This window comes from Dromiciops gliroides, chromosome 2 (genome assembly GCF_019393635.1).
Source record: "Dromiciops gliroides isolate mDroGli1 chromosome 2, mDroGli1.pri, whole genome shotgun sequence".
In the NCBI taxonomy this organism is placed as follows: Eukaryota; Metazoa; Chordata; class Mammalia; order Microbiotheria; family Microbiotheriidae; genus Dromiciops; species Dromiciops gliroides.
In genome coordinates this window covers 237,058,134-237,078,474 of record NC_057862.1, presented here as the reverse complement: position 1 = coordinate 237,078,474, position 20,341 = coordinate 237,058,134, and the positions used below count along the sequence as shown (strand labels likewise).

The 20,341-nt window shown below is 43.2% G+C and overlaps 1 protein-coding gene across 1 annotated transcript in view; it reads right to left on the bottom strand.

Moving 5' to 3' along the window:
• Window positions 1–20,341, bottom strand: part of LTBP2 (latent transforming growth factor beta binding protein 2) — a 191,923-nt gene that overhangs the window by 99,662 nt on the left and 71,920 nt on the right. The window contains exons 4-5 of the mRNA XM_043989179.1: window positions 7,562–7,749; window positions 704–874 (exon numbers count right to left, since the gene is read on the bottom strand). Coding sequence (XP_043845114.1) covers window positions 704–874; window positions 7,562–7,749 — 359 coding nt within the window. The remainder of the gene's footprint in view (window positions 1–703; window positions 875–7,561; window positions 7,750–20,341) is intronic.

Sequence of the window (20,341 nt, the reverse complement as noted above, 5' to 3'; positions counted from 1 at the left end):
CAGAACTGGCTGGCACTCCATCCACTGTGCCATCTAGCTGCCCACCTGAAATTCTACTCACCCTTTAAAGACCAGCACAAATATCACCACTTCCATGAAGCCTTCCCTGATTCCACAAGTCAATAACTTTTGTTCCCTTGAACCTTACTATGTAAATTTCATAAAGCCTTTGTTTTAGACCTTTCTAGACACTCATCTATTATTTTGTCTGACAGCTATCTGCATATGCATTGTATTTCCCTCACTAATAGAGGAAACACCCTTATATAAACATATAATTATATGCATTAAAATATTGACATTATACACAACATTAATTTAATTATATATTATAATATTAATTTTTATTTTTTTTGTTGTTGTTCAGTCGTTTCATTTGTGTCCGACTCATCAAGATCCCATTTGGGGTTTTCTTGGCAAAGATACCAAAGTGGTTTGCCGTTCCCTTCTCCAGCTCATTATAATGATTATATAAACTTCATGAGGGTGAAAGACATCATTTTATTTAAACTTTGTATTCCTCTCCCAAGTGCTTAGTTTTGTACAAAGTTGGAGTTTAATAAGTATTAGTTGAATTCAATTGAAAGGGACAAGTGTCTCCTCTCTCTTACTCTCTCTACTCTCTTCCCTCTAATTCCAGTATAGCCCCAAGGAGACCTTTTTAATGTTGGATAAAGAAGAGAAAGGAGTTGGTGTCACTCACAGATGCGGAACCCAGATTTGGGATCATGTCCATGGCCTCCCTGACTGTACAGGGTGGTGGTGTCTCCTTTGGAACAGTCATTGATACATCGTCCATTGTTGCAAGTCTGTTTACAGATGGTTGGGGTGAAGACAATCTTGATTTTCCTGATTTTCTCAGTCAGGTTTAGCCCTGTTTTGAGATATCACAGAATCAAAGGTTGAGAAAATCCTCATCATAGTAACTGACAGTTATTCAGAACTTGTATACATTAATTCACGTGCCAGTTTTGTCCAGTGGGTAGAGAGCTGACCTGAGTCAACCCAGGATAATCTCAACTCTTGCCTCTGACACAAAGTGGATGCCAGTCACAACCTCTCAGTGCCTCCAAAAGACTTTCTTTCTTTGTTTCTTTTTTGGAGGCAATCAAGGTTAAGTGACTTGCCCAGGGTCACATAGCTAGTAAGTATCTATGGCTGGATTTGAATTCAGGTCCTTATGACTCAGCCCAGCAAGATTCAGCAAATGGTTAGACCTGTTGGGAGTGTCCTCCTGGTAATTTTCTAAGGATTTTGTTGTTAGGTCTTTTTGATCATGTCTGACTCTTTGTGACCCCATTTGGGGTTTTCTTGGCAAAGATATTGGAGTGGTTCTAAGAATATCAATTGCAAATCAGTTGATCTGCATTGGTAGAGGGAGTTTCCTCACTGGGAGTTCCCCTCTCCAAAAGAAATCCCAGGTCCATCAAGTAATACGTGATTTCATCAATGCAGTAACATCAATTCTACAGGCACTATGTCCCTATTTTACAGATGAGGAAATTGAGGCTTAGGGAGCATAAGTGACTTGCCCAGGGTTACCTAAACATCATCTACTCTATTTGGAACAAGAACTTCCTGATTCAGAGTCTAGCAAAGTATTTATAAAGCTGGGAACTATCCTTGGTGCTGCAGATATTAACACCAGAAATAAAGCAATCTCTGCTCTTGAGAACCTTACATTCTAACAAGGAGATAATAATGACACATGTAAGTACATACAGAATAATTACAAAAAGAATAAATACAAATGAACACAAAGTCGTTAAAGACAAGGTAGTTTGGGAGGGAGGAGACTAGGAGTGGAGGGGATCAGGGAAGTCTTTATGGAGAAGATCTAGCTAGGTCCGCTAGGTGGCGCAGTGGATAGATTGCAGGCTTGGAGTCAAGAAGACCAAAATTCAAATCCACTTACTACCTGTGTGACCCTGGGCAAGTCACTTCACCCTGTTGGCCTCAGTTTCCACATCTGTAAAATGAAAAGGAAATGGCAAACCACACCAGTATCTTTGCCAAGATTTTAATCATAAAGAGTTGGACATGCCTGAAATTACTGTACAACAACAATGCTCCAGCAGTGTACTGAAGGATGAGGGCTAATCTATGAGATAGAGGTCAGGGGGGAGTTCATTCCAGGCATATGGGGGACCAGGTACAAAGGCATGGGAACAGGAGATAGAGTGTTTGTTGTGTATGAGGAACAGAAAGAAGGCCAGTCTGACTGCAAAGTTTGGGAGCCCATGAGGCTGGAAGAATAGGGTTTTGAAGGGCTTTAAAAGCTAAACAGAATAGTTTATACAGGTTGTCCCTAAAGTCTTAGTGCCATTTTAAACTTGAAACTGCACTAAAACTTTTGGGACGCTCCCCCCCTTTTTTTTGCTTCTAGAAGTAATAGTGAGCCCACAGGTTTAACTACATATGGGAGTCATATGGTCAAATCTATGCTTAGGCAAAATCACTTGGACATCAATGTGTAGGATGTAATGAAGTGAAGGGAGATTTGAGGCAGGGAGATCCATTAGGTGACCTTTGCAATAACCTAGATGAGAGGTGATAAGGTCCTGAACTAAGGTAGTAGCTGTCTGTATGAGCGGAGAGAGGTCAAGTACAAGAGGTGTCACTGAGGTGGTCAGACCAACAAGATTTGGCAAATGGCTAGACCTGTGGGGAGAGGAAAAAGGGAGGAGTTGAGGAAAATGCAAGATGATAAGCCTGGAAATGTTATAAAATAATAAATTAATAAATTTAACTTATTAATAAATTAAAACAAAATAAATTTAAAAAGAAAATTTTTTTAAAGAAAAAAAAGATTATAAGTCTGGGAGACTGGAAGAGTAGAAGGAGGTGGGAGTTGGTAGAAGAGGGATAGAAGATAGACTTGAGAGATCACCAATCTAACCCTTTTATTTTAAAGATGAGGAAGCTGGGGTCCTGATAAATGAGTTGACTTGCCATGGTCCTATAGGTAGTGAGAGTCTCAGAGTCGGGATTCCAACCTAGGTCCTCTGACTCCACATCTAGTGGAGAACCTTAATACTATTATATGAAGCCTTCAAGAAGTATAGAAGCAATTAGAGATGCCAAGGGGGAAGTAGTAAACCAAAGTACCAACAAGCATTTATTAAACACCTAATGCTTGTAGGACCTTTGAGAGAATCCAAGAGAAACATAAGCCTGGGTTCCTTGACCTTAAGAAGCTAACAGTCCAGGTCAGGGATTGGCTGCCTCTTTAGAACAGGGTGCCAAGTATCTGACGACCACTCTTCTGGCTCAGAAGTAAAACCTTCCTTTTCAAAAGTCATATAACCTCTGACAGAGTTTAGTCTGCCAATCCTTCACACCTTAGTATGAATGACTTTAATCAAATACAATTGCTTTCCTCCTGGATGAGATCAACCACCCTGTGTGAATACAGTCTTGATGGAGTCTTTCTTCTCTATTCTTGCTGCCATCACCCTAGTCCAGGCTCTCATTACCTCATACCTTGACTATTACAATAGTTTGCAAACCGGTCTCCCTAACTCCCATCTCCTCCCCGTCCAATGCATCCTGTCCTCCAGCCAGATTGCTCTTCCTACATCACCTCTTTGATCATATTACTCCTTGGATTAAACACCTTTGGTGACCAAATAAAATGCAAGCTGACCCAGAAAGAACAACACACCAAAAAAAAAATCAAAAGTAAATGTAGCAAAAGTTCAAAGATTAATCAGTACTCAAAGAAAGAGAGATGAGAAGAAGACATGCTGTGACAAGTACAAGTTTTATCTTACTTACCCAGAAGTTCTCAAAGTGTGGTCTGGAGGCCTCTGGGAGTCCCTGAGATCCTTTCAGGGGCTCCATAAGGTCAATACTATTTTTAGACTAATACTAAGATGTTCTCATTGTGAATACAATCAGTATTGATAGCTATAATTCACATTAACAAAAGTTCTTTAAGGGATCTTCAATTCTGAAGACTGTGCAGGAGATATGACACCCCAAAGTTTGAGAGTCACTAATCTAAGGGAACAAAACATGTGGAATGAACTCATACACAAGCCACTCAACTTCCAGAAAAAACTTTCCTCCACTTTCCAGAGGGTGCCACCCAACCCTTCTCTCTGGGGCATCCCATCTTCCTTTGGTACTCAGAGTTCACAAGACCCACTGTGACCGAGAGAGGAGGGGTCGAGGTTGCTTCTTGGAGTAGGTAGTTACTTTGCTATGCTGCTCCTTCTTCCCTGTCAAGACAAATGGAGCCTGTGGTCTTCTATACTGGCCCCAATGGGATTGGGCATCTTTCACTACTGCCCAACCATCTCTCACTGAGCCTTTAGATCCTCTTACATTCTCGCTCACAATGTATCTTTTCATCTCTCTCCACAGGCTCCAAACCCTTTCTCTCTCTCTCTCTCTGTCAAGGCCCTAAATCGCCACCATTCTCTTTTCTCTCTCACTGAGGTGGTAAGTCCTTTGCCTCCTACTATTATTGAGGCACTGTTTCTCATGCCTTAGACCATATGGCTTGCCTACCCCAATGGTTGCTTAATAAATACTTGTTGACTGATTGAATGCTTCAAGGCTCTGATTCTCTTGCCTCAGACCACATGGCCCTACTTCAAGGCTCCAACTCTCTTGCCTTTGATCACCCACTCCAACTTCAAAGCTCCCTCTTTCTTCAAGGTTCCATCAGGGCCCACCCTCTCGGTGCACTAAATTCCTCATGGAGGTCATATGGATATATGACTGAGTATACCTTGGCATCCCTTTCCCTTTCCATGAGGTCCACACAGTCCCACCCATCTTGCAGCAGACCCCCTTGGATGTAAATCACTAGCATACCCACTATAGTCTTCCCTTCCGTTTAAACAATTGATGTCCTTGAAAATTCGTCTACCCCTGAACACGGTGGCCAGCAATCACAAACTCTGCTGACTTGGCATTTTGATGAGAGCCTGGGTTTTGGCAACCACCATAACTTTCCACTGAAAGTTATTCATTCCTGCTGCCCTTGGCATAGCTGCTGTTAGTGCAGTAAGGAAAACAGGGCAGCAGGGCTTTGCGGGTGTCATGGCAACTTTTATAGTCACTAGTCCTAAGGAGTGCAACAGTATCCCACAATGGGGTTGCCTATGGCTAAACACAAAAAGCACAGAAAAAAAAACCATTTTCATTCATGAGACACCAGCCCCCTAGATGATGTCTTCAATTTTTCCTTTGCTATTGTGTTTATGATATAGCTGCAGCAAAACTCTACAATGTTGGAGGAGGGGAAAAAAAGATAGGTAGGACCTTGATGTCATACAGCACCAAAACTTTAGAGTTTTATGTTTATGGGTTTCCTACCCCATATGTTTTAGCATAGTGGATACTGTTGAACTTGAAATTAGGAACATGAGTTCAAATCCTGCCTCAGACACTTACTAGCTGTGTGAATCCTGGATGACTCATTTAACTGCTCTCAACCTCAGGTAGCTCAGTGGATAGAGCACTGGGACTGGAATCAGGAAGACTCATCCACATGAGTTCAAATCTGACTTCAGACACTTACTAGTTCTGTGACCCTGGGCAAGTCACTGAATCCTGTTTGCTTCAGTTCCTTATCTGTAAAATGAGCAGGAAAAGGAAATGGCAAACCACTCTAGTATCTTCTTTCTTTCTTTCTTTTTTTGCGGGGCAATAAGGGTTAAGTGTCTGAGTTAAGTGTCAAGTGTTAAGTGTCAAGTGTCTGAGGCTGGATTTGAACTCAGGTCCTCCTGAATCCAGGGCTGGTGCTTTATCCACTGCGCCACCTAGCTGCCCCTCTAGTATCTTTGCCAAGAAAATCCCAAATGGAGTCATGAAGAGTTGGACACAATTGAAACAACACAACAATGAGAGCAACAACCACTTCAGTTTCCTCATCTGTAAAATGGGAAGTAAAATCGTACCTACCTCTCAAGGTTATTTTAAGAATAAAATGAGATAATGTTTGTAAAGTGCTTTTCAAATCTTAAAATGCTATGTAAATGCTAGCTACAATGATGATGACGATGATGACAATGATGACCATAACAGTGATTCTGTTGCTGCAATAGTTCTCCAAGAGTGCGATAAATGTCAGGTCTGTGCCAAGTTGGCCAAGATCTGAGGCACAGACAGTATCCAAAAAATTCAGTTCTGAGAGGTTTGTGTCACAAGGTTAGTGAGAGCTATGCCACTGACAGTGCCTTCTGAGTCCTTCCTTATGAGGACAAGTCAATATGATACCCTGTCAGGATCCTTCCATAGGTTTCCAAGGAATAAACACCCAAGATAGTTAAGGATAAAGCTAAGGAGATAGAAGAGGATAATGTCAGGCAGTTAAGAAGTTTCATTCAAGATCATGCTTCCCAATTTTTCCATTGCTAATCTGGTCCTTTCTTATACACTTCAAAGAACATATATACATTCAGTTCAGTTGTTTCTCAGTCATGTCCAGCCCTTTGTGACCTGTTTGGAGTTTCCTTGACAAAGACACCAGAGTGGTTTGCCATTTCCTTCTCCAGCTCACTCTGAGGGTCTTCCCCACTCCGGATCGATTCTTTTGTGAAGGCAAACCAGGTCATCTTTTGCCTCATTCTTACTAGCCTTTAACTACTGAATGGGTGTTGCCTCGGACAAACCAAGACCTGAGAAAGACCTTAGCTTAAAAAGGCCAAGGTCTCCCACTGCATACGGGGCCATCACCGGTTATCCTGACCCATGTCCTGCCACTGATCACTCTGGAGGAGAGAGTGAGGCTGATGACATTGCACAGCTCTTCCTCACTTAAATCTAACTCACTTGCTAGTCAAAACAACACCCTCCTGATGCCACTGGTCCTCTTCAAGAACGAAGGACAAATAGCAACATGCAAAGGCCAGCTTTAGCTGATAGATCAATAACCTTAGAATCTGGAAGACTTAGGTTTGACTCCCACCTGTCAGCTAGATTAAGACAAGATCGCCAGCAGTCAAAGTCCTTGAATGGATCAGACTCTGAGCTGTGGGTCATTTGTCTTCTAAGCTCTTTATGGTTTCTGATGAATCTGAGCATTCATAGACTTGTAGGTGCTGAATGAAGTCACCAATCGCCAGCTGGAGAGCTGACAAACTATAGCTGTACATGTACAATAAAGGCTGGAAATTAAGGGCTATGAGAATCTTCATCCAGGATACCTCTCTCCAGAATGAGTCATACATCTCCCCTTTCTTGACCTACCTCCTCCCTGATCCTTTCCTCTTTTTTCCTCCATTTCCCCCCACCAAAACTCAGTTTCAGCTCCCAAATGCTGGCTCTAGTGTCTGATGGGATGACTGTGCCAGCAAATGAGTCAAGATAAGGGTAGGAAGAAGGAAGAGGCAAAAGGAAGTTTGTTATCCCCTTGTATTTCTGGGATTTCTTCTTTCTTTGGTACAGAAGCTCTGGGTCATTATGGATCAATGGTGTCTCGTGAGTTGCTGCCTGCCCCCGGGGGTATATGTGTGAATATGGGAGTGAGGGGGGAGATACAGGAGGCAATCATAATCCTTCTATAGCTTGGGTTATCCTAGGGAGGACAAGAGTGAGAATTTCTTACCCCAGAGAGGTGAGCCATGCTCCACATGTGCAGCCCGGTGTGCTGAGTCACCCTGTTCATGACCGTTCCCTCCAGTCAGAGCATTGGAGGTCAGTTGGCCAGTGACTACTGCTGGGTACCGCCGAATGGTGGGTGATGATCTCAGCTGCTGCTGAGGAGTGATGGGATGGCCAATTTGGTTTGTATTCCTGCAGAGACAGACAGCACAGATGTTTATATATCGGACTTCTTCATTATATATACTTCTCTAGCATATCACGGTGACACAAAGCTGTGTCCTTCCCACCCTACCCCCACCACTGTCATCATTGCTGGATAAGGGGTGATGTGATGTTTGGCCATAAACAGATTGAGCCAAACCAGTGGTATCCTTGGTCTTTGGATGCTTCCTCATGGTGATGGTAATGGTAATGGTGAAAGTGAAGGTGAAGGTGATGATGCTACAGAGAACCCATAAAGTTAGCTGAAGGATCATTCAAGGAGCATCTGAATGATTATAATCATCATTATTGTTGTTGTTATTATTATTTTGATCTGCACCCAAGATTGATTGGTATAAGGAATTCCCAATGAGGAAAATACCTCTATCAATGCTGATTGGCACCTGCTCTACAAGTCTTAGAAGGAAAGCTGGGACCCTGAGAGATTAAATGATTTGCCAAGAGGAACCTAGGTGGTGCAGTAGATAGAGTACTGAGAAGACCTTCCTAGATGTGTGACCCTGGGCAAGTCACTTCACCTCTATCTTCAACTGGGTGATGCAGGGGATAGAGCTCCAGGTCTGGAATCAGGAAGACCTGAATTAAAATCTGGTCTCAAACACTTTCTATGTGAGCTTGGGCAAATCACTTCACCTCTATCTTTCTCAGTTTCTTCATTTGTAAAAGGGGGATAATAATAGCACCTATCTCCCAGGGTTGTGAGGATCAAATAAGATAATATTTGTACAGTACCTGGCATGTAGTATGGCATTTAATAAATGTTTGTTTCCTTCCTTCCTTGGTCACACAGTTATGATACATCAGAGGGAGCACTTGAACCAAAGTCTCCCTGACTCCAAGACTAGGCAGCTACCTCTGGGATTGAAATAACACATGACTCATTTGAGATCTTAGACAATTTATTTCATTGCTCTGACCCTGGCTTTCTTCAGCTATACAACAAAAGAATGATGCTAGTAGACCTCTTGGGTCCCTTTCAGTTCCAAAGCTTCTGATCCTAGGTCTCCAAGTCTGTACATGTAATGCTATGTCAAAACAGCTGGTTTCAGCCAGTCTAGAATGAACAGCCAGGGGCTGCCAAGAACAGATCATTGCTTATTGCCCAGGGGAAGGAGCTCAGCATCAGAGACCAGGATCTGAGAGAGCAAAGCAATAGTCAATTTGTGAGAAGCCTGGAAGAGGTAGAAGAAATGGGAGGTTGGGAAGAGTAGGCTGGATTAAATACTCAGGAGTAGACAGATGTGACCAGAAAAATGGATGAAATTATCAGGAAAGCCAAGGCAAGCCCAAACTGCACCAGAGCTAGAGACTCAAGCAATTGTCCCATTCAATGTGGAGCAATTATATGGTGGGGGACTGTATGAGATGGTCTATTCTGTCTGCTACCCTCTGAGTGTTAAAGAGAAGGGCTATTAAAAGTGAGACCCAAACACAAAGTGACCTTAGGGACCACAGTGCCATAGAGCAAGCCATCTGGTTCATCCCACTCATTTTACAGATGGGGAAACTGAGTCTCAGGGAGATGAAAAGATCACACAATTTAGAAGTTACAGTTCTGGGATTTGAACCCAATTCTTCTAACTTTGTCAGATGCTCTTTCCTAATTATACCATGCTGGGACCCTTCTCCTGGAGAAGTAACTGCTGTGTTCTCCCACAAACTTTTTCTTTTTACTTTTGTTAGAGGCAGAACCCTGGGCAGGAGAAATCCCAGTTTCCATACTTAGGTAAAGTGAGAGGTCCAGTTCTATTGTCCCATTACTATAATGACTTTGGCACCGGATTTCAGTTTCCTCATTTATGAGGTGAGGCAGCATGGGAAAAGAAAGGGAATAAACATTTATCAGGCACCTACAGTACCGTGCTAAAAGCTTTACAATTATTATCTCATTTGACATTCACAATGACCCTAGGAGGTAGGCGTTATATTCATTTTACAGTTTAGAAAACTGTTCAGTGATTTGTCCAGGATCCCACAGCTAGTCTCTGAGGGTGGATCTGAGTGGAAAGTGGAAAGAACACTGGATCTAGGAAGGGATGATTGGAGATCAAATCTCAGCTCTGACCTTCGGCAAGTCACTTAACTTCTCTGGGCCTCAGAAGAGGAGGTTGGGCTTAAAAATGATATCTGAGGTCCCTTTGCATTTGTGTTGCTGTCTGGTTGTAAATTTTCAGAACAGCTAGGGTGCTTGGGGTCCTGGTTGTTTGACCTTTCCCCTCTAATCAGCTATTCCTGGACATGGAAGGGAAGGGGAAAAGCTGGAGGAAATATGAGACAGTGACTTCATCCTTACATCAGGAATGGCCTTTCCCCTGGCAACCTCTGTCCTAGTCTACTTGTATATGCCAGCAATGGGTGACACTCTCCAGCACTGGAGAAACCCGACTAAAATGTAATAGACAAATATTAATAAATAAACAAAATAAAAATATTATACAATGCAGGTAATGCTAATATGTTAATATTTGTTTTCCTAAGTCAATATGCCCCCCCACAGGGATCTTTAGGTATGGTTTATTGGTCCCAATTTCTATTTGAGTTTGACACTACCGCAATAGACTATAAGATCCCTGGAGGTAAGAACCTCATCTCATATTCATAAATGGGTCTTCTTATCTCAACCAGACTGAAAGATCCACCATTCACAGGCCTAATCAAATGAGATCATTATCAGTAAAGCTTTTAGCCAAAGTAGGTACCTAATCAATGCTTGTTGCCTTCCTCATTTCTTCCCTCCCCTCCCTAGTTCCCTTCCTGGACAGGAATGGATACTTTGGTCTGATCTCTTGCCAACCTGGGCCAGTTCACTCTTCCTTAGGCAGCCTAGTGGCCATAGAACCTGAGGCCTCACCATATTGAGTGCCAGACTCACTGGAGACAACGGATTAGCTTATTGATCAATTGATCCATGGCCTGCAACAATAAGAAGACCTACATTCAAGCCTGAGGTCTATCATCTACAAATAATGTGACCTTGGGGTCAATCACTTCAGCACTTCATGTATAAAATATACTTGGACTATAATAATAATATTTCACACTAATATGTCACTTGCCTCACAATAGCATTGTGAGATAGTCCAAGTGACATATTAGTGTGAAATATTATTATTTTCCCAGGAGAAAGACCTTTGGACTCAATCAATGAGAGTGATACCCCCAAAGCCTTGGCCAAGAATCCAGATCCGCTTTAACCTATTCATGTCCCAGAAGCATAACCAATTCTTGAGGGGTAGCTAGGTGGCTTGGTACAGAGAATGCTGGTCTGGGAGTCAGGAAGCCCTGAGCTCAAATACAGCCTCAGACACTTATTAACTATGGGCAAATCACTTCACTTCAGTTTCCCCATCTGTAAGATGGGGGTGATAATAGGGCCTACCTCTGAGGGTTGTTGTGAAGATCAAAATGAGGCAATATTTGTAAAGTGCTTTGCATAGTGACTGGCACATAGGAAGTGCTATATAAATGTTAGCTATTATTATTATCACTATCATTATTATTTTACCGGAGGCAATTTTAGTTGCAAGGCAGAGGACAATCTAACCACAGGCACCATAGTACCAGGAGAAGAGACAACCCATCCTCCAATAGAGTCCAGCACTTGTCCCTAACAAGGGCTAGGATTGGAGGGAAGTCAGGCCTTGGAAGAGGGGTGCTATGACAAAAGGATATTGGGAGTAGGGGTGCTGTGTGACTGCGAGGCAAAGAACAGAGACTACAATCACCCCAGAGAAAAAGGATTAGCCTAGCCTCTTTGCAGATGTCTGGGGGCAAATGCCCATGTGGCTTGAGCTAGTTACAACTCTAGCATGTCCTGCCCACCTGTATCACTCACAGTAGGGCTACATTTCCACAGGGACCAACCAGCCTCTACCCCAACCCCAGCTCTTTTAACCCACATAAGCAACTTGTGCCAGAGGACATTTGTCATAAGAAAGTGGCATGTCTCTAATGTTTGTCGTTTTAATCATTTTCTCCTTCTAAACACATTCTGTCCCAAAGAGGAGCCAGAGTATCTTTACAACAGGTGGATATACTCCTCCACATGGGTGGAAAGGTCTGCCACTTGGTAGGGAATGGCAATCACCAATAGTTACCCATCTTCTCATCACTTGGGTGGAAAGTTTTTGCGGATGCTCTACCGTTTCTCTCTACCTGATGAGGAGAAGAAAATGGTGGGATTTCCAGGGAGATGGCCACACAAAGGGAGGCAGGCCACCCAGCACCCCTTGCCCCAACCTACCCAGTAAAAACTTGAAATTTTCACCAAACCAAATAATGATCAAGAAATCTAATGAGAAATTACAGGAAGCGACTTCTAACAAGTGGGTAGGGGAGACCTAGGCCAACATTAAAGAGAAAAGCCTTCAGCTACTCAGATAGGGTCAAGTAGAAAAACAGTTATAGCTAGCCTATACTAACTTGACCACCTTAGGGTTTTATGCCTGGCTTTACTTAAGTTTACTCTTTTGCTTAATCCTTTTAGTAATGCTTTTTCCCTCCTGTAAATTCCGACCTTGTTTCTGTTTGATTCACTGCCTATCCAGAGAGTTAGAAAATTAAATGGTCATGTTTTCTCAAGGTCCAGGTCTAGGCTGGTAATAGTTAAGAGGACGCAGGAGGAGATCCTCTGGGTCCAGTCTGGGAATTCATTGGTGAATAGCTGATGCCAACCCTCCATAGGGTATTTTTTCCCTCCCTAGCTCCATTCCCCACAGACCCTTATTTCTTCTCAGAATCCTCAGTCAATGGGATCATTGCACGGTGGATTTGGGGAGTCAGGTAAACCTAGGTTCAAGTCCTTGCTGGCACATGCATACTGGCTTCTTCTTTGCTCCCGTGAATCACTTGACTTCTAGGTATGAACAGGTAACCCTCCAAAGATTATAAATTATGGTGCAGATGTAAAGGGAAAAGGACTTTCCTTATTGAATATTGGTTCCCTCTACCAATCACTTCACAAGTTAGGTCCCAGGGGAGTGGAGGAAGGTGGGGGGAGCCGGGAGAGGGGGGGGTTTGGGGTGAAGAAAACCAAAACCAGTCAATAACAGGTACTTTTTCATTCTTGTCAGGGAACAAAACTTAAGCATCCAGCACCAGCAATAGGGCCCTGGCCCTGACAGTGACTTCTATGAAACATAGCCATTTTCATCTACTATCTCACCTAGACCCCTGGTTCCAAAACACATCAAGGCCCATCAGCCTCTCCCATTCCCCACTTCAGTGAGATCCTGGGAGCCTCAGTTCTACTCACCCTTGAAAACTAGACAGCCAGCACTTGTTACCTTATTAAACCCCAATCACACCTTCCAGTTCAGCTGCCTTTTTTTATCCCCTGCCCTGGGGATTGAGAACAACAATATGGCTGATTTATTGTCTATAAAGCACATTACATACCTTTTAGCTCCCCAGCTGGAAGCCTGGGCTGGCAAAAATAGAACCAGCCTTAAATTCAGGAGGAGTTAGATTCAAATGCTCTCTCTGACCTAGGCAAGTAACCTAACCTCTCAGTGCCTTTAGGCAGCATTAGGAGATACAGAAGGGCTTATTTTCCTTGTTAGAGGGAGTTTCCTCATAAAATTACATCTGGTTTAATTTTTTTTTTAACCACCCTGACCTTGTGAGGTAGATCATATAGCTTTGTTAGTTCCATTTGACTGATAAAAAAATTAAAATTAGAGGGGTGAACGCTCACAATAAAAAATATCACAGAAGGGGTTTGAACTCTGTTCTAGGATTCTGACTTGGAGTTCAGCACTCTCTCCACTGCATCTCCCGGATGGGTTCTAGGAAAGCATCCTGCAGCTTCAGGGGCTACGGGAGATCCCGTGCACAGGGATAGCTTGACAAACCATTGGCCAGAGATGGGAGCACAGCTGAGAGCCCAAATCTCCAACAGCTGTTCCCCATTACTGGGGACAGGGCCAGCAAAGCCAGCTGCAGCAGCAATATGAACCTCTCTCATTGTTCTCAAGAGGGGAGTTCGCAAGTCAGGGGGAGGAGAAGAAGCAAGCATAGGGTGAGAATCAGCACAGACCTCTCAGTGCAATTAGACCACAGGCCAGGGAATAGACTCACAAGTAGGGGGGACGGGCAGAAGGGGGCAGAGTATTCCATATACACCTCACTTGGCACCTTTGAACCTCACCCTTAGATTCAGTTCTTGGGTTTGGTCAAGCTAAAAGTAAAAGGGATTTTAAAATTCATTATCTATTTAATTCTCCACCAAACTCCTACTTCATGTCTCACTATGGTATGAAGGGCATTCCAGACTCTCAAAGGCAGCTCATAGGTGGTACAATGGACAGAAAGTTGGACTTGGAGTCAGGAAGACCCGAGTTCTAATTCTCCCTCAATATACTAGTTGTGTAACATGGGGCAAGTCACATGACTTCTCAATCTCAGTTGAGAAGTGGGATGATAATAGCACCTATTCCCCAGAGTCACTATGAGAATCAGATAAGATAGCATAGGTAAAGTGCTTTTGAAACTTTAAAGCACCGTATAAATGCTAGCTATCATCATCCTCATACCATCATCATTACAATGCAACACCAATAGAGCCCAAGAAAAGGCAGGCCCCCAGGGCAGCTAGGTGGCACAGTGGATAAAGCAGCGGTCCTGGAGTCAGGAGGACCTGAGTTCAAATCCGGCCTCAGACACTTGACACTTACTAGCTGTGTGACCCAGGGCAAGTCACTTAACCCCCATTGCCTCACCAAAAAAAAAAAAAAAATACCCAGAGTTATTCAGGGGGTGGCTAGGTGGCACAGTAGATAAAGCGCTGGCCCTGGATTCAGAAGAACCTGAGTTCAAATCCAGCATCAGATACTTGACACTTACTAGCTGTGTGACCCTGGGCAAGTCACTTAACCCCCATTGTCCCGCAAAAAAAAAAAAAGAAAAAGAAAGAAAAGAAAAGGCAGGCCCCACTAAAATGAAAAAGCCTCAGATCCAGACCCTGCAATGAACTATGTTTCTGAAAACAGCCTTGCTAAGTTCAGGGGTTTTCCTTATCAGAGGGATAGACAGCAAGTAATGAATTTTGCCTGGCTGCAGGAACCCATAAAGACTGTACACTCAATCACAGAGAGATGGGTCGAGAGCTGTCACTGGGAATACCCCACACTGATGAAAGCACTACTCTTTTGAAGTATTGAAGACATTCTTTCTTTCTTTTGCTTCCTTCCTTCTTTCCTTCCTTCTTCCTCCCCCTCTCTCTTTCTTTCTCTCTTTCTTTCCTTCTTTTCTTTCTTTCTTTCTGACACAGATGAAATTCAGTTGATCAGAGTTCAGTAATAAGGAGACTAGGCTTTCTAGGTTCAGCTTCCTTAAAGAAGAGGTTTTTAAAGGATTTAATGTGGAAAAAGAAAGGGCTTTGGGGGCAGCTAGGTGGTGCAGTGGACAAAGCACCGGCCCTGGAGTCACGAGGACCTGAGTTCAAACCCAGCCTCAGACACTTGACACTTACTAGCTGTGTGACCCTAGGCAAGTCACTTAACCCCAATTGCCTCCAAAAAAAAAAAAAAAAAAGAAAAGATAGAAAAGAAAAAGAAAGGGCTTTAATCCCTTTCTGGGATCCATGGAAGGAGTTTTTAGATAGATTTCAGGGGGTCCATGAACTCAGATGGAGGGGGGAGATGACATCTTTATTTTCACTAACCTTTAAATTTAATTTAGCATTTCCTTCTATTATGAATTTTTAAATAGCTCAGCATTTACATAGTGCTTTAAGGCTAATAAAGCACTTTATTAATATTATCTCATTTTATTCTGACAACAACTCTGGTAGGTGGGTGGCATCATTATCTCTAATTCACAGGTGAAGAAAATGAGGCAGCCAAGGCCCTCCTATTTATCATTTCTTAGTCCATCTTCCTCTGGGGAAACTAGGCTGGTTTATACAAATTTCACCCAGGCTTTTTCTCAGAGAGTTCTCAAAATAAGGTTTTTGTTACTGTTCAGTCATTGAGTCGTTTCCTGCTCTGTGAGTCCATTTGGGTTTTTCTTGGCAAAGATACTGGAGTGGTTTGCCATTTCCTTCTCCAGCTCATTTTGCCGATGAGGAAACTGAGGCAAAAAGAATTAAGTGACTTGCCCAAGGTCACACAGTTAATACATATCTGAGAATGTATTTGAACTCAGGTCTTCCTGACTCCGGACCCATCATTCTATCTACTGTGCCACTGGCTGCTTCTTATATCTGCTTCTCATAATCTGACCTTCATAGGAGAAAAAAAAAGACCAACAACATAACTCTGAGAAGGGATCCATGCAAAAGAGTTCACAAATACTATTCTTAACTCCAGTAAGGTTAAGAACCCCTGCCTTAAAGGTAAGTTAGTTTTGGGGGGCAGCTAGATGGAGCAGTAGATAAAGCATCAGCCCTGGATTCAGGAGGACCTGAGTTCAAATCTGGCCTCAGACACCTGACACTCACTAGCTGTGTGACCCTGGGCAAGTCACTTAACCCCCATTGCCCTGCAAAAAAAACAAACAAACAAACAAACAAACAAACCCAAAGGTGAGTTAGTTTTGCACCGAGGGGGAAAAAAGTTTCTGTCATGGACTATTCCATATGTAAAATTCTCAAAGCACTATATAATTACAAGCTATTATAGGTAACCTTCAAGATCATTTCTATTTCCAAATCTATTATCCTCATTTTACATTTGGTCCTATGATTTTTTTCCTCTCTCTTTTTTTGACATGGCACTTGCCCAGGGTCACACAGCTAGTAAGTGTCAAATGTCTGAGGCCGGATTTGAACTCAGGTCCTTCTGAATCCATTGCTGGTGCTTTATCCACTGTGCCACCTAGCTGCCCCATGGTCCTATGATTTTTATAAATATTTATCAATGATCAGAAGAGGAACCAGAGGAGTGGGGATGATTATGTGCAAATTCTTCCCTACTATTGAAAAATACAACCTGAAGTACCAGCCTCAGTTATACTGAGTTAGCATCATCATCCTTATATACAAAAGAAGAGCAATTGATTCTGGCTTTCACATACAATCATATGCCTTGCATAAGGATAGAGAACCAGCCTTACTGACTAAGTCAGGAAGACCTAGGACCCTTCTGACACATAATAGCAGTGTAAGCATGGGCAAATACATCATTTAACCTCTTAGTGCCTAAGACTGTAAGTTGCAGACAGCTGCCAATCCATGGGAGAATGAGTTTCCAAACCAGAAGATCCCCACACCAATGAAATGGTCTGGAGCCCGAGAGGTGGGATGGTAGGGCACTCAGTAGTGCCCTCGAGAGGGACAACTCATGGTGGACACTCAATAAATAGTTTTGGAAGGAAGGAGAGGAGAAAGGATTGTTCCCTAATTGTTAGGGATTTTTTTAGTGTGTTTCTTTTTTACAACATTTGAAAAGTATTTGTGGCTATTGTAAAACTGTAAGATAGGGCTTCGGATGGGTACTTCTCTTGGTGTGCAGTGAGCAGCATCTTGAAAAAAGAAACACAAGGAAGTGGGAGGAGCCATCACTGGGTCAGTGTTAACAGGACTCATCAAATATCAGGCTCTCCCACTCTGGGTTATATAACTGGGGGCGGGGTAGAGGGAGAGTGGCTAGCTTTGGAAGAAAATAAAAGAAAGGGAGTCAGCTTTAGGTCATGGTAGGGGATAACTCATGAGCCGGATGCCATCCCCGGGAAGCTTGGCATCTAGCTACATGGCTTAAACCCTTGTGGGAGTGAGGTGGGGAAAAACGTGGATACAAATCCTAGCACTGTCACTTTATGATCTTGGGCAAGTTACTTCTTTGGGCCTCAGTTTCTTCATCTGTAAAATAAGAGGATTGGGTTTGATGATCTCTGAATTCCCTTCCAATTCTAATTCTATGATTCTACTTAGAGCAAGGGATAATGAAGGAATATTAAACATGACACCAGCCTAAATAAAAGACTAGTGAAAACAGTTGACTAGGTTTGGAAAAAAGGAGGAGGGGGCTTGTTGCCCCTCTCAAGAGCTATAATCTTCATCTTTGGACAATATATAGATACTTAAGATAGGATTTCTGAGTTCTATAAACTCATTAGTTCTGCACTCTGCACATTCTTTATAAGCAAAGTCCTTTTTGAAAAACAAAAAAGAAATCTGTACTGGGAGGACCAGAGGAAAGATTTCTGTCCATCCTAAACCAGGTCATTTGAGGCAACTAGAGTACCCTAGAGCCCAGGCTAAGAATGGTGACTGATGTCAGTATCTCAGGACATTTCAAACCAGTACACCCAAAAGAATGGGCACACCCAAAGGTACAGGGCTCAGAAAGCGTTGTCAAGGACATAGCTGATGCTGACCCGATGACACAGCCTCTTCACTGCTCAGCCCTTGGTCTACTCTCTGACTAAAACTGCAAGAAGTTTACAGCAAAATCTAATGTACTCCTTCCTTCCAAAACATTCGGGTGCATGGTGATATTACTAAGAGCCAGTTCCTTAGGAAAACGTAAAATCCTTGAGTCAAGAGATTGCGGTGTTGTTTGGTTTTTTGGGGGGGGCAGGGGGAAGATGCCTTTCTTTAGAGCCCAGCTCTTTTTTTGTTATGTTTTGTTTTGGTTTTGTGGGGCAATGAGGGTTAAGTGACTTGTCCAGGGCCACACTGCCAGTAAGTGTCAAGTGTCTGAGGCTGGATGTGAACTCAGGTCCTCCTGAATCCAGGGCCAGTGCTTTATCCACTGCGCCACCTAGCTGCCCCTCATCCTTCATTTTCAAAGAGGACCAATGACATCACAGGGGATGTCTTGACTTGTGTGTAAACTGAATTTAAGTGAGGCAGAGTCTCACAAAATCATCAGCCTCACTCTGTCTTACAGAGTCATTGAAGTCCAGTGGCAAGACAAAAGTTGGAATGACTGTCAATGGCCCAGGATGCAGTGGATAACCTTGGTGTCTTTGGTATCTGAGCAAGCTCTGAGCACTGAACATTGCCTGCTTTAGCCACCTTCACAGCCATTAGAACAAATTCTTCTCATCTATTGCTATGTCAAGTCAATGAGAATCAAGGCACCTAGGTGGCACAGTGGACAGACCAGCAGGCCTAAAGTCAAGAAGAGCTGAGTTCAAATCTGACCTCAGACACTTACTGGCTGCATGACATTTGGCAACTCACTTAACCTCAGTTTCCCCATTTGTAAAATGAGGATAATAATATCATCTATGTCCCAGGGTTGTTGTGAGAATCAAATGAGATCCTATTCAAAAAGTGCTTAGCGGGGGCAGCTAGGTTGTGCAGTGGATAAAGCACCAGCCCTGGATTCAGGAGTACCTGAGTTCAAATCTGGCCTCAGACACTTGACACTTACTAGCTGTGTGACCCTGGGCAAGTCACTTAACCCTCATTGCTCTGCAAAAAAAAAAAAAAAAAAAAAAGGCAAATGCCTGGAATCAAGAAATGACTTGTCTTGTTCAAGGAAGAGCAGAAAGTCCAATATCACTGGATCACAGAGTACACAGGAGGGAGTAAGGGGTTAAGTACTGGACAGGGAAGAGAGGACTAGGTTGTAAAAGACCTTTAATGCTAAACAAAGGATTTCAGATTGACTTTCAAGGTGATAAGAAGCCACTGGAATTGACTGAATAAGGGAACAACATGGTCAAATCTGTGATTTAGAAAGACTAATTTGTCAAATGAGTGAGGGATGGACTGGAGTGGAGGCAGGAAGACTAACCAAAGTACAAGGTCCAGGTGTGAGATGATATGGGCCTTTACCATGGTGGTGACAGTGTCAGAGGAGAGAAGGTGGGGGGGACATACTGAAGAGATGTTCAGAGGGTAAAATCAACAGGACTGGCAACAGATTACATATGGAAGGGTGTGAAAGTGAGGGGTCAAGGATGATACCCAGGCTGCCAACCTGGGTGACTAGGAGACTGAAATATCCATGTAGCTTCTTGTCTGGTCCAAGAGCTCCTGCCTTCTCCCATTTTCTTTCTTTTTTTTTTTTTTGTGGGGCAATGAGGGTTAAGTGACTTGCCCAGGGTCACACAGCTGGTAAGTGTCAAGTATCTGAGGCTGGATTTGAACTCAGGTCCTCCTGAATCCAGGGCTGATGTTTTATCCACTGCACCACCTAGCTGTCCCTGCTCCTGCCTTCTCAAGGGATCCTAACTGTGATCCACGTCCCAACTGTTTGGAACTGCCAGGTCAGATACTCAGGGGTATCCCACCCACCTAGTATTGCCATAATTTTGAGATTTCCAGTCTCTGGTTGGCTCCTAGCTGCATGGGCTCAGTCTTCCTCTGACACCTCAGTAATCTTCCTGGTTCCAATTCCACCCCCATTTCCTGTTTTAGAAGCAGTCATTTAGTTGAACTGTCATCAGAGGATTACAAGATTTAGAACTGGACAGAACTTTGGAGAACATCTAGAGTAGGTTTTTTAACCTTCGAATCATGGACTCATTTGGCAGTCCAGCATAACCTGTGGATGTCTTAGAATAATGATTTAAAATGCCTATAGAGGGGGCAGCTAGGTGGTACAGCAGATAAAGCACTGGCCCTGGATTCAGGAGGACCTGAGTTCAAATCTGGGCTCAGACA